This window comes from Scyliorhinus canicula, chromosome 12, assembly GCF_902713615.1.
Source record: "Scyliorhinus canicula chromosome 12, sScyCan1.1, whole genome shotgun sequence".
Taxonomy (NCBI): Eukaryota; Metazoa; Chordata; class Chondrichthyes; order Carcharhiniformes; family Scyliorhinidae; genus Scyliorhinus; species Scyliorhinus canicula.
The window spans coordinates 132,242,965-132,257,806 of NC_052157.1; the positions used below are offsets into that span (position 1 = coordinate 132,242,965).

Below are 14,842 nucleotides of genomic sequence, written 5' to 3' on the forward strand. Positions count from 1 at the left end.
AGCCGGAATCGAACCAGGGACCCTGGAGTTCTGAAGCAATTGTGCTATCCACAATGCTACCGTGCTGCCCGTGTTCCTGCCATTAAGCCAACTTTTTATCCAGTTTGCCACATTGCCCTGTATCCCATGGACTTTTATTTTTTTGACCAATCTACATTTGGGACCTTGTCAAATACCTTGTGGAAATCCATGTACACAACATCCACTAGACTAGCTTCATCAACCCTTCTTGTCACTTCCTCAAATAATTCAATCAAATTTGTGTACTTACTGTATATATATTTGCTAGAGAATGTACCTTTTTTTTTGTTTTAATTATGGTTTTTCAAGAAAAAAGAATCATGACCACTGTCTCAATCCACTTCCTTTGTTTTATTTGAAAATTTTATTTTTATTTTCACTTTGTTGAGATTAAATGAAAATAAAATGATTTGGATCCCCTTTGTTGTGTGAGTATGGAGGCCTCCATATTCACATAACAATGAAAAAGGATTGGTTGGCAATCTAGTTGTGAGAAAACCCATGGGGATGAGTGACCATAATATATGATAGAATTCTTTATCAAGGTGGATAATTACAATCTATTAGTGTCACACGTAGATTTCCATTAACACTGTAATTAAGTTACTGTGAAAATCCCCTAGGCGCCACACCCCAGCGCCAGTTCGGGTGCACAGGTAGAATTCAGGATGTCCAATTCACCTAACAAGCACATTTTTCAGGACTTGTGGGAGGAAACTGGAGAAAACCCACGCAGACACCGGAAGAATGTGCAGACTCCGCACAGACAGTGACCCAAGCCGAGAATTGAATCCGGGTCCCTGGCACTGTGGAGCAACAGTGCTAACCACTGAGCTGTTGCGCCCAGTGAGGTTGTTGATTCTGAAACCAGATCCTGAACCTCAATAAAAGTAACTTTGAAGGTGTAGGGCAGCACGGTGGAGTGGTGGTTAGCACTGCCACCTCACGGCACCGAGGTCCCAGGTTCGATCCTGACTCTGGGTCACTATTCGTGTGGAGTTTGCACATTCTCCCCGCGTTTGCGTGGGTTTCGCCCCCACAACCCAAATATGTGCAGGGTAGGTGGATTGGCCACGTTAAAAATTGCCCCTTAATTGGAAAAAATGAATTGGGTACTCTAAATTTATTTTTGGTATGAGGCATGATCTGGCAATGATGGACTGGGAAACATTACTGAAAGAAGGACAGTGGACAGGCAATGGCAGGCATTCAAGGAACGAATAGGTGGACTCCAAAAGTTGTTTATTCCTATTTGGCGGAAGAATAGAAAGGGAACTGTGGCCAAACCATGGCTTATAAGGGAAATTAGAGATAGTATTAGATTCAAAGAAGAGGCAAAAACATTAGCAAGAAAAAGCAATAGACCTAAGAATTGGGAACAGTTTAAAATTCAGCACAAAGACAGACCATGGGACTGATTAAGAAGGGGCGAATAAAATATAAAAGTAAGCTGGCGTGGAGCATGAATACTGACTGTAAAAGGTTCTACAGGTATGGAAAGAGAAAAACATTGATAAACAGCTAATGTAGGCAGGCCCTTTATAGTCAGAAACTGAGGACTTCATAACGGGGAACAAATAAATGGCTGAGGAACTAAATTCGACTTTGCTTCTGTCTTCATAAAGGAATAATTAATGTACCAGAGGTTCTGAGAAATACAAATTTCAGTGTGGAGCTGAAGGAAATTAGTATTAGTAAAGAAATGGTTTTGAAGAAATTAATGGGATTGATAAATCTCCAGGGTCTGATAATCTTCATCCCTGAGTACTTAAGGCAATAGTAGATCCATTGGTGTCATTTTCCAAAATTCTTTGGACTCTGGAATGGTTCCTACAGATTGAAGGTTAGTTAATATAACCCCACTATCCAAAAAGGGGGATAGAGAGAAAACAGGGAACTATAGACCAGCGAGCCGAACACAGTAGTAGGAAAGTTCCGAGAGTCCATTATCAAGGATTTCATAGCACAGCATTTGGAAAGACAAAGTCAGCATGGATTTACAAAAAGGAAATCATGTCCAACAAATCTACTAGAATTCTTTGAAGATGTAACTTTTAGAGTTGATCAGGGAGAACTGGTGGATATGGTTTATTTAGACTTCCATAAGGCTTTCGACAAGGTCTCACATAACAGGTTAGCATATAAAGTTAAAGGCATTAGATTATGGTTAGTGTCTTGAGATTGACAGAAAGCTGGTTAGGAGTTGGGAAGTGAAGAGTTGTATTAAATAGATCTTTTTCCAATTTGGCAGACAGTGACAAGTGGAGTGCAGCAGGGATCCATGTTGGACCGCATATATTCACATTATATATTAATGATTTGGATGAGGGAAATAAATGTATTATCTCCAAAATTTGCAGATAATACAAAGTTGAGTGAGAGGGGAGTGGGGAGGATACAGAGGTGCTTCAGTATGATTTGGACAGGCTGAGTGAGTGGGCATATGCATGGCAGATGCGGCATGATGTGGATAAATATGAGGTTATCCACTTTGGTAGCAAAAATGGGACGGCAGATTATTATTTGAATTGGTGTAAGTTGACAGGTGGCTACTCAGCGAGATCTTGGTGTACTCGTGCATCAATCGCTGAAAGTAAGCGCGCAGGTACAGCAAGCAAAGGCAAATGGTATACTGGTCTTCGCAGCGAGAGGATTTAAGTATAGGAATAAGGATGTTTTACTGCAACTGTATAGGGCATTGGCGAGGCCACCACTTGGAGTATTGTTTGCAGTTTTTGTGTGCGGAAGAATGTTTTTTATCTGAGGAAGGATGTTCTTGCTGTGGGGGGAGTGCAGCGAGGTTTACTAGGCTGATTCCTGGGATGACAGGACTGTAATGTGAGGAGAGACTAAGTCAGTTAAGATTACATTCATTGGAGTGTGGAAGAGTGAGAGGGGATTTCATAGAAACGTAACTAAATTCTAACAGGATTAGACAGGACAGAATTAAGAAGAATGGTGGGATCCAGAACAAGGGGGTCATAGTTTGAGGATAAGGGGTAAGTCTTTTAGCACTGAGGTGAAGAGAAATGTCTTCACCCAGAGAGTGGTGAATCTGTGGAATTCATTACCACAGAAAGAAGTTGAGGCTAAAACGTGTAATTCCAAGAAGGAATTAGATGCAGCTCTTGGAACTGAAGGAATCAAGAGATATGGGGGAGGGGGGATCTGGATATTGAACTTGATGATCAGCCATGATCATACTGAATGGCAGAGAAGGCTTGAAGGGGCGAAAGGCCTCCTCCTGCTTCTATTTTCTATGTATGTTTCCCTGAATGAATGTGTTTGTGTTTAAGAAAGAATTTGTGAGAATTCCTTTGTTGTGTTTTTTTATGTTCAATTTTTAATGTTGTTTTCCCAAAATTGTGATTTTGCAACACTAAGTTTTAAATCAAAAGGCAGTCATAAACCGGGATAAAAGTGTAATTTGAAACAAGTGTTTGAAATTCCTTAAAAATATTATAAAAAGAGTAACAATGATCAACATCGTGCAAGTTACTTGGAACACCATTCTTAGAAAGCAAATGGAAAATAAAAATCAAAGTATATAAATTGGAATTTGGAAATGCTTAGCTTGAGCTTGGCATAATCCTGGGTGCTCTTAGCTGAAATTGAAAAAAGGGATCTAAATTGGAATTTGAAGACAGTATTCTTTGTTAAAGAGAGACCAAAATTAATTATACCTGAAGAGATACTGATCCCACTTTGTCTCTCGCTTAAGGAATAAACAATGGATTCCGGTCAGAAGCACAAAAACAGATTGTTATGCTGCAACTCATTAATGCATCACATCACACAACCCAAGCCTCTGGCTTTTTGGACAGTTTTTACATTACATCTTTGGTCTCACAAGGAGTCTGCTGTTTAACATCCAACCTGTCAACACCAGGAAGCAAGACTCCAGGCTGAACAACAGCCTGCTCTTCGAAGCTGGTCTCTGCTGGAAGATTTCCTGCCATCGCCTGCAGAACTGACCCAGTCTCTGTGTATTAACTTCATCTTGCAGCATCAGTGCCAACTATGAAGAGAACTCTATAACTCTGGTCTGCAGCCAGCTGAACTCCAGCTCCTCCGTGAGAGAACTCCTCACTGGACCTTGACAATTACATGAACCAATACTCATTACTGTGATTCTAGTACAGGTAATACTCTGTGTGTATGTGCAGTAGAGTGGGACGTTGCAAACAGGCTTGAGTATGTGAATAAACTAACCTCCTGAAGTTTCCTGCAAGTTACTTAAAATTAGATCACAAAAACTGAGTGTTTGGGAAAAAGAGCAGAGCCTACTTAAAACAATTCAAAAATATGTTCTGCTTATGGACAGTTGGTGAGAGGATAAAGAAGTTCAGTTTACCTTTCTCTCCTGTCTGTAACAGTTGATTTTGATATTTTTAAGGGAAAGAACATAACGTGAAGACGACACTGGACTTACTTGGTTAGTTTTTGCGGAAGCATGGCTGTAAGGAACTCTTTTACAATTTCTGGCGTCTGATGTTTGCATGGCGTTTTGGATAAATACTTTAAAGTCTGTGGATGAAATGTAGTACACAAGTCAAGCACTCTGAAGTCCTCTGTAATGTGAAAATGACCCAACACTTATTTCCATCTCTTCCACTCAGTTCACAGTTATTGCTTTCATGGAAACGTTGGCATGTTACATAGAAATAGTGAACAGAAGCTAACAATACTCTAAATTTACAGTGCAATGCACTCAGGTAATTTTCTTAAGCATTTGCATTCTCAATGTATTTCCTTCAGGACCATGATAAGCATCGGTGTAAACATAATTGTGTTTTTAACTTGAAACCCCATGACCCTTCATCGTCAACACACAAGAAGCTTAACACCAATCAGGACAAAGCCACCTGCTCGACTGGCACCCTATCCACCATCAACATCATCCACTCCTTCCACCACTGATGCAGAGTGGCAGCAGTGGGGAAACCATCTACAAGATGCATTGCAGCAACTCACCAAGGGGGCTCCTTCGATAGCACTTTCAAAACCTGCAACCTCAGGGCGGCAGAGTGGCTGCAGGTTCCCCTCCAAGCCACACACCATCCTGACTCTGAACTCCAAATCCATTCCATCATTGTTGTTGAATCAAAATCCTCGAGTATCTACACCAAATGGACTAGAAGGTGGCTCACCACAACCTTCTCAGGGCTATTAGGGATGGGCATTTAAAATGCTGGCCTAACCAACGTGCCCACATCCCGTGAGAGAATTTTACACAACCTGGTAATTGACCCGAGTGGTGGTGTTCCAAATTTCAACATTCCATGGAAAATCTGGACAAACCACAACCATTTGAGAACAGACAAGGGAAGATGTGACCATGTGCTCCACAAGTGGAACATGAGGAACAGCTCAAACTGTGACTATGGTAATCCAAGACTGAACTCTGCCGAATGAGATCCATTCCTTGTGGCATCACGACCTCAAGCGCTGCATCAGCTGAAGCTGCTGAATGGGTTGTTAACCTCAACATTCAACCATAATTGTTTTTCCAACCATATGACTAAAAAGCTGAACCAGTTGGTCACAGATCTGAAATGTCAATTTTGTTTCTCTTTCCAGATTTTGCCTGACTGCTGGGCATTTCCAGCACTTTCTATTTTTATTACACTAAATTCCACTGACGCTGTCTGCCTGCTGAGAATTTCCAGTACTTTTGATTCTAATGACACGACAACATTTACAACTTAGGGTTAACCTTGATTCATAATTATATTGGAATCTGAGTTTTCCATAAAGGCCAAACTAATCAGTTGCAGCTGCTCTGGAAGAACGCTTTCCTGCATCTCAAGCACAAAAAGGAACAATATTGACAGTATCAATAATGTCATCAGCTTTATCAGTTATGATTGGATATGTGCAAATCATACACAAGGTGGTGGGGGGGGGGGGGGGGGGGGGGGGGGGGAAGTACTCACAAATAGCATCTTATCAAAAGTTGCCATATCAATTGTAATTTGACTCCCTCCAATGAAAATAAAGACATCAGCTGCAAATTCCAAAATTAAAATTTGGATGCCTGACCAACTAATAAAGACATCAGCTGCAAATTCCAAAATTAAAATTTGGATGCCTGACCAACTACTGGAAACAATTCAATCTCAGTATCTAGTCGTAAACCGCAAGAACGAGGTTTGTTTATCAATGTCATCATTATTCACTGAATGCCAACTTATTTCCAGCTTTATAATCTCCTCTGCATATCATATTAATTTAATAAACATGGATAAACACCATGCTTGTGATGAGGGTTGAAAGCATCAACATGATTTTTGTACATTTCTTGAAAATGTCAAGCATTTTCAGGTCAGGCAAAGTTTAATGTCCTTCCATGCTCTTCCTTTAGACTTCAGCACATATCAACTCAATCACAGAATAGCAACTGACACTCTTATATTCTGAACATTAAGTTTTCAATGATAAACACAGTCGAATTCAAGACCATTTGCTATCATTTTAGAACCTAGAACGTAGAACATACTTTGCAGGAGACCATTCGGCCCATCGAGTCTGCACCAGCCCACTTAAGCCCTCACTTCCATCCTATCCCCGTAACCCAATAACCCCTCCTAACCTTTTTGGTCACTCAAGACAATTTAGCATGAGCAATTCACCTAACCTGCACGCCATTGGACTGTGGGAGGAAATTGGAGCATCCGGAGGAAATCCACGCAGACACAGGGAGAACGTGCAGACTCCGCACAGACAGTGACCCAGTGGGGAATCGAACCTGGGACCCTGGTGCTGTGAAGCCACAGTGCTAGCCACTTGTGCCACCGTGCTGCCCTGTTTTACATCAAATGGGATCGAACTGAATGTATTAATCAGATCAATATGTAAATATAATCAAGTACTGCATAATGAAACGTGTAGAGTTATCCTATATAAGTAGTTAACTTTTTGATATTTAAAGTTCAGAAATAGAGGAATTCTGAAAGAAAACTAGCTGCAATGTATCCAAACATTTTAAAGATATAGTTGATGAAAGAGCTACAAATCTCATTCAGTTACAAAATAAATTGCATTTATGTAACATTTCACATGCAACAAGACTTTTCACTGCACTTTGCAAGATCAAAATCAAACAAGCGCAAAAAGCAAAAATAAACAGGGTACCTTTGATGAAAACTAGTGACGGTTAGGAAAATGGTAATGCAATAGAGAGATTTAATAAACAAAATCTACAATGCAGGATTATATGACTAAAATCTCTGACATCAAACAGCAGAGAGTGGAATGCATAGTTGACCAAAGGGAACATGTTGGAATATCAAAATAGAGATAATTGCAACGACTGGTTGAATGCAGGCACGGTGGCGCAGTGTTAGCAGGTCCCGGGTCACAGTCCCTGTGGGGTTTGCACATTCTCTCCATGTCAGCATGGGGTCTCACCCCCCACAACCCAAAGATGTGCAGTGTAGGTGGATTGGTCACGCTAAATTGCCCCTTAATTAGAAAAAATAATAATTAGGTACTCTAAATTTATTTTCAAAAAAAGAGAAATTGAGCCTTCAGTTACCAGGTATGGATGAGGGTTTTGATGGCACTGGGTGGGATGGTATTCTTGAGTCAGGCAACATGAGGACTAGGACAGATTCCTTCCTTTTTACCGAACAGAAAGTGCTTCATCGTTGTTTTAATTAAAAACTGCATTACGAGTGAACCCTAGCGGGACCATAATATATCCAATCTGTTATGAAACCCAAGTTTAGTTTATTGGAGAGCACAGAAGTCTATAAATTCAACTCCTGATGGGCCTTAAAGCTCCAACACATGCGCAGACTGGCAGCGGGCTGCACATGCACAGATTAACATTTTAATGTTTCTTTTGGCCTGTGTGCTTGTGCATAAGGAAACAGCACCAAAACCAGGGTCAGGGAAGTGAGAGCAGAGTGCCGTCAAGAAGAAGTGTCCCAGGCAGGAGACAAGGCAGAGGAGACCGAGAGGGGTCCCAAAAAAAAAGAAGAGTCTGGAGAGGGGACAGGAAGAGATCCCAGTTCAAATAAAGAGACGAGCTAGGAAAAAAGGCTCCATATTAGGAAACGTCTGCGGGTGGCAAACATTAAGTGAAGAAGGCTCAAGGGAAGTCCTGGTAATCAAAGTGGGTTCAAAAGAATCCCTGAAGATCCAAGAGGGGGCGGAAAGTTGGTGACTCTGTGCTGCGTGCTTTTGGGGCAAAGGTATCCCTCTGGAACATGTGGTGTTTTGCTCGGCATGGCTGAAGATCTGAAATTGTGCTTTTGAGTTAATGCTCAAGTGTATACCTGGGAATCCAGGGGAACAGAATCTCTGGAGATATGATTGAAACCCTGCAAGGTGGACCGCTATTCATGCCATCTGACGTGGAGCAACCGTTGGAGAGTATTCCAAGGTTGGATCTTCAATGGCAAAGACTAGAATCCCTCATGAAAGAGACTAAGTCTCAACAAGATTGGTTGACTCACAATTTTACTGATGTTTGGGTGGGTTGTTGAGAAATCCGTGAAATCTGCTTTGATCACATCTGTCATTTATTGAGCTGTATGGTGTTTTCAACTAAAGTTTTCCTGGTGATTCAAATGTACCTCCTATTAACCCTGAACTTTAGATATAAGAGTGGGGTGGCACAGTCAGCACTGCAGCGTCACAGTACCAGGGACACTGGTTCAATTCGGCCTTGGATGACTGTGTGGAGTTTGTATCTTCTCCCCGTGTCTGCGTGGGATTCCTCCAGGTGCTCCGGATTCATCCCAGAATCCAAAAATGTGTAGGTTAGGTGGATTTGCAATTCTAAATTGCCCCTTAGCGTCAAAAGGTTAGGTGGGGGTGTGGGCCTGTAGGGTGGTCTTTCCAAGTATCGGTGCAGACTTGATGGACCGAATGGCCTCCTTCTGCACCGCAGGGATTCTATTTGAAGATAGATATTGCAAATAGTTTTCTCTTTCTGACTTTGCATTGAAAGTTTATTTTTGTTTGTTCAAAACCCATGGAATCGTGTGGCTTTCTTCGCTTAGCAAGTGGCTTGAATCTCAAACATTGTCTACTTTAAAAACATTATTGGTACCTAGCTGAATCTTGCTGAACTCCTGGGGGTCTGGCCAAGGATCATAACAAATCAACACCTCCACTGACATTAGCACTTCTCTAATGAGGTATGGCCATCATTATTTTTCCATCAATTTTCCTTTGCTTATTTTCCTAATGGTGCTGTTGCCCTGCTGAGTAACAGTTCCATTGGTAACCTGCAGTGCATTACTCATATAATAAATATGGACGCACATGCCTCAAAGAGTAGCAGCAGAACTATAATTTATGGGGCGACCAGACAATCCTGTCTTCCATTAATATCCATTACATGCACTACTCAGTTGTGATTATTGGATAATTTCCTCTCTTTAACCAAAAGGCAGTAAGAGCTACCTGAAGCACTTGCTTTGATGGCTTTGGCTGAGGTTAGCTAACTAAGGATTGGACTAGCTTGCTGATTCATTGGATTTAATTTTCAATCTTTTAGTTCATTCAAAAGTGCATTTGTACATTCGAATTAGGAGCAGGGGTCAGCCATTTGGCCCCTCAAGCCATTCAAAAGATCTTGGTTGATCTGATAGTAACCTCAACCCCACATGTCTGCCTACCGCGATAAACTTTCACCCCCTTGTTAATTGAAAATCTATCTAACTATGCCTTAAAGATATTCAGAGACTCTGCTTCCAGTGTCTTTTGAGGAAGAGCGTTCCAGACTCACACCCTTCTCCTCATCTCCATCTTAAATGAGCAGCTCCTGATTTTTAAACATTAACCCCGGTTCTCGATTCTCTGGCAAGAGAAAACATCTACTCACATCCACCTGTCAATACCCTGGAACATCTTAAAAGGTTTTGATCAAGTCACTCGAGTGGATGCAAATCCAATATCTCCAACCTTTCCTTACAAGACAACCCACCCGTTCCTAATATTAGTCTAAAAATCCTTCTCCAAACTGCTTCTAACTCATTTACATATTTCCTTAAATAAGGAGACTGATACTGGGCACAATACTCCAGATGCAGTCTCACCAATGCCCTGTACAACTGAAACATAACCTCACTACTTTTGTAATCAATTCCCCCTCAATAAATTACAACATTCTAATAGCTTTGCCATTTGGGGATTCTGTTCCTGATTCATCCGGTCTTGTTTTTTTCTTATTAATTTACGGGTTATGGGCATCGCTGGTTAGGCCACCATTTACTGCCCATCACTAGTTGCCCTTCAGAAGATAGTGGTGAGTTGCCTTCTTGAACCGCTAAAGTCTTGTTTTTTAAATAAACATCTTATCAAGGTATATTTGGTACTGTAACAACAACAAAATAAACAATGTACATGAAACTATAAACATTGTGCAAAAGCCGTCTCCCTTCCTTACAGGTCCCACCTTTATTAACCCCCTACTCTCAGCTAAACTAACCACCCCTGTTTCTGCTGACGATTAACTTTCCGCAAAGAAGTCGACGAACGGTTGCCACCTCCGGGCGAACCCTAACAGTGACCCTCTCAAGGCGAACTTGATTTTCTCCAAACAGAGAAAGCTAGCCATGTCCGATAGCCAGGTCTCCGACTTTGGGGGCTTTGAGTCCCTCCAAGCTAATGGTATCCGTCTCTGGGCTACCAGGGAAACAAAGGCTTGAACGTCGGCCTCTTTCTCCTCCTGGATTCCCAGGTCTTCCGACACCCCAAAAATCGCCACCTCTGGACTCAGCGCCATCGTTGTTTTTAACACTGTGGACATGACATCTGCAAACCCCTGCCAAAATCACCGAAGCTTCAGACATGTCCAGAACATGTGGACGTGGTTTGCTGGTCCTCCCACACATTTTGCATGCCTGTCTTCCACCCCAAAGAATCTGCTCATTCGGGCCACTGTCATGTGAGCCCGATGAACGACCTTGAATTGTATCAGGCTGAGCCTGGCACATGTTCCGGACGCGTTGACTCTACTCAACGCGTCCGCCCATAGTCCATCCTCTAATTCTCCTCCCAGCTCCGGGAGGGGAACCTCCTGTCGCCATGTCCCCTGACAAATCCACTAAGTTTTCAGATTTGGTCAATTTGAGGGTCAGGTGACTTCTAATTTTAAATTCAGTGCCTTTGCTCGACAAAAATACTGTTATAGAAGTTCGCTGTATATCTGACCAGCCGATGATTTAAAAATTAATATTCCATATGCACGTCTCATGGCCATGACCACTAATAACTCAAATTTTTGATTCATTTGCAACAGCATTCTATGTGTTTCTCACCACCAACATCTGGAAAAGGCGTCTGACCAAAAAAAATATCTAAAGGATGATTCAACGAAACCAAACTCGTGAGACACTGACCTGAGTTAGTAAGAACTGTTGTTCATTCATTTGAAACTTTATCCAACATTCAGAAATACAGCTTTCCTGAATCAATTTGATTTCAGGAAATAAGACTTTTAGCGGTATGCTGTTCTGGACCCCTTTGTTCCCACTGCTTTTAAATCACAAATCACATTTTACACTGAAATTACACTGTCACAGGCTGTTTGGCCGAATTAGTAAGTCCATTCAAATAGCAGCCCTAATACCACGTGCCCACTAAACTCTCAGAATTGTAATCCCCTAACTTTAAAACAGTTTCTAATCAACTTGTAAATATTGACATGGTATCTCCTTGATTGCTTAAGTCCTTTTTACAGTTTCATAATTTTCAATGTCAAGAGTTTCTCCTGCTCCATCCTAAAACTCTTATTTTGAATCTTATATCTATCTCATCTCAAGCTATTTCAAAGGTTGAAGCATTTAGTCTATTTACGTCTAGTATGTCAGCCAAAGCTCAGTTGGTAGCACACTTGCCTCTGTCACAAAGTTGTGGGTTTAAATCCTAATCTAGGACTTGAGCACAAAAATCAAAGCTGACACTCCTGTGCACTATTGACAGAATTGCTATCTTTCATATCAAACATTAAACTTAGGCCCCTCTGCTTTCTCATGGGGATGCAAAAGATGCCGTGGCACTATTTTGAAGAGGGGTAGGGGAGTTCTCCCCTGTGTACTGGCCAATATTTACTCCTCCTGCAGGACAAATAGTTGCTCAAGCCCAACAAGCTCAGACTGGCCTCAGTGAAACCCTGGACTTTTCTTTTGAGCCCAGGCTCCGCTTCGTCAGGACTGCCTGTAGCCCTAGCAGTGACGACCCCATCGCTTCCACTTCGCACTGCAGGGACTCCAGGCCATCCATTCGGCTGGGAGTTTTCTACGGCGTGACATCCTCCCAAAATAGGGATGGAAGTCTAACCTTAAAACAATTAATGCTACTCGCAACATTAAATTGCCGAGGGGCAGCCATCACTATGGACGACGGACTTTCACCACCGACTTTTTAGCTGAGTGATTGGAGACCTCCGTAAAACACAGCCCATAGTCACCAACACAGATACAAAAAATACTGCAGATGCTGGAAATCTAAAATAAAACCAGGAAATACTGAAAACATTCAGCAGGTCTGACAATATCCACGGAGAGAAAACAGAGTTAAAGTTTCAGGTCTGTGAAATGTACATCCATGATGGACTAATGCATTTTCCTGCACACGACAAGAGGTTAGGATTTTTTTTTTAAAGTGCAAACCTTGATAACACACAATAACTGCATTTCACCTACCTCATACATTATTGTGTTGAGATTCTGCTGACCAGCACTATGTTTCTTATTTCCACTTTCTTTCCGTTGCTCTTTAAGATCTGTCAGAAGCTTAAAGACCTAAAATGGAGAACAAAAGGATGAAAGATTGTTGATTGGCGTGGATTCTCACCTGAGATTTCAATGCATTACATTATAGGGGTGATTTAACAATCCCATTAATCTGGCAGGGGAGTTATGCGTAGGTCATACAAACTAGCAACAGGATTACAATGTTACAGCTACAGAGCTCCTGCCTGCACTGGCTGCAAGCATTGGGCTCCTTCCTGAATGAGGAGAAAGAATCGCAAAGAAAAGATGTCACCTTTTTGGCTCTTCGAACAGCAGTAATGAGAAGCAAAGAAAGAAAAATTATAAATGTTATATAACTTTTGCTGTGAACAATGGAGACAATGGAGTGAGGATAGCTTAATTATTCCCATACTTCTACGGGTCACATATGGGAATAATGGTCTGCAGAAAAGTCTGCTCACGTAACAAAAGAATAGATTGCAGCTAAACAATAAGTCAAAATGGCGGATGTTACTATTAAGCAGGATTAAAATAGCTACTGTGCAACAGAATTTACTTTCCAGTCATTGAAATGTACAGAAAAGATTTGAAACATCACCTCATAATTACTCAGCATTGCAGCATTTGCGTCTTTTCTGAAATAGAAAAATTACAAAGAATAAAATTTTGGGTTGAAAAATATTATGTAAAAGACAAGTTATTGAATATAGAATTGTTTGAGCTTCAAATTGCCATAACTGAGCAGTGGTGAGCACACCCCAGTATTCATTGGCAGCAGCTTCCATTTAGTACATACGCCACAAAGTAAAATTTCCATTGCCTGGATTTTGCAGTCAATGGAAAAGTGCCATTTTTGTGGGCAGCATTTCACATTTCCCGGCATTAATTTGAATCTGGTGCCACGCCAACAGGATTCCCAGGTGTCCAACAACATTGATTTTATCAAGCAGGATAAGCAGTCTATCACACTGAAGTACTCTCACAGGCAGCAAACTAGTAAAATGCACTGATTATCCTCCATTTTATTTTACAAATTTTACTGAGAGTGAAACAAAAATTGGGGCATACTCATTAATAATAATAATAAGCACTTATTGTCACAAGTATGAAGCTACTGTGAAAAGCCCCTAGTCACCACATTCCGGCGCCTGTTTCCGGTAAGCTGGTACGGGAATTGAACCCGCGCTGCTGGCCTGGTTCTGCATCACAAACCAGCTGTTTAGCCCACTGAGCTAAACCAGCTCAGCTGAATATTAGAAGCTGAATATCAAACAAACTTTTTTTTTAAAAATTAAAATTGAATTATCAAATTGGAATAGAGTATTAATTTTCAAGTGAAAGAGAAGTTTCTCAGCAGTAGTTATAATTTACTGCACCATTGAAAAGCCACAGTAAGAAGTCTTACAACACCAGGTTAAAGTCCAACAGGTTTATTTGGAATCACTAACTTTCATCAGAGAAGTCCAAATAAACCTGTTGAACTTTAACCTAGTATTGTAAGACTTCTTGCTGTGCCCCCCCCCCCCCCCCCCAGTCCAATGCCAGCATCTCCACATCATTCAAAATCCAGTTATACATTAAAAAGGAATAACCTGTTCAGGAGTTTTAACAGTGATATTACAGCATAAAAGGGGAAGTTCTTATCAATTCAGTGATTTCTAATTGCAGTCCGTGGAGGCTTCACCAGCACATCCTAAGGACAGCAACTTCTGAACATCTATGTTTTAATCCAATGCGGACCGGACTCCAAAAATGTCAGTTTCAGAGGAAGAATCGTGACGAATGCTGATAGGTTTGCATCATTCCGACCACAAAATCCAGGTCAGTATCTTGATTTTAGTTCAACGTCAGATATATAGTTTTAGCCAATGCAACATACCCCATATTAACAGGTCCACTGATTATGCCAACTGAGGTCAGATTATGTTATTAAAGAATATTGTGGGAGTATTTGGGGCATTTTCAGGTTCAACATCCTGATTCTGGGCATATTTATATCATGTTTGACAAGGGGAGGTGGATTAAATAGTATAATGGAGCATGTTCGTTGCCCTGGATGTTGGCTAGAAACAAAGAAATGAAAGTAAAATTGTGTAAATAGTAAAGGA

The 14,842-nt window shown here is 41.2% G+C and overlaps 1 protein-coding gene across 3 annotated transcripts in view; it reads right to left on the bottom strand.

Moving 5' to 3' along the window:
* The window catches only part of LOC119974862 (calcitonin gene-related peptide-receptor component protein), a 126,689-nt gene that overhangs the window by 87,875 nt on the left and 23,972 nt on the right, over positions 1 to 14,842 (bottom strand). For 2 of the 3 annotated variants that reach the window (XM_038814177.1, XM_038814179.1), the window contains exons 2-4: positions 13,333 to 13,369; positions 12,684 to 12,782; positions 4,454 to 4,548 (exon numbers count right to left, since the gene is read on the bottom strand). In XM_038814177.1, the coding sequence (XP_038670105.1) occupies positions 4,454 to 4,548; positions 12,684 to 12,782; positions 13,333 to 13,369 (231 nt within the window). Of the gene's footprint in view, positions 1 to 4,453; positions 4,549 to 12,683; positions 12,783 to 13,026; positions 13,037 to 13,332; positions 13,370 to 14,842 lie in introns of those variants that run through there. The other variant, XM_038814178.1, reaches the window with a different exon arrangement.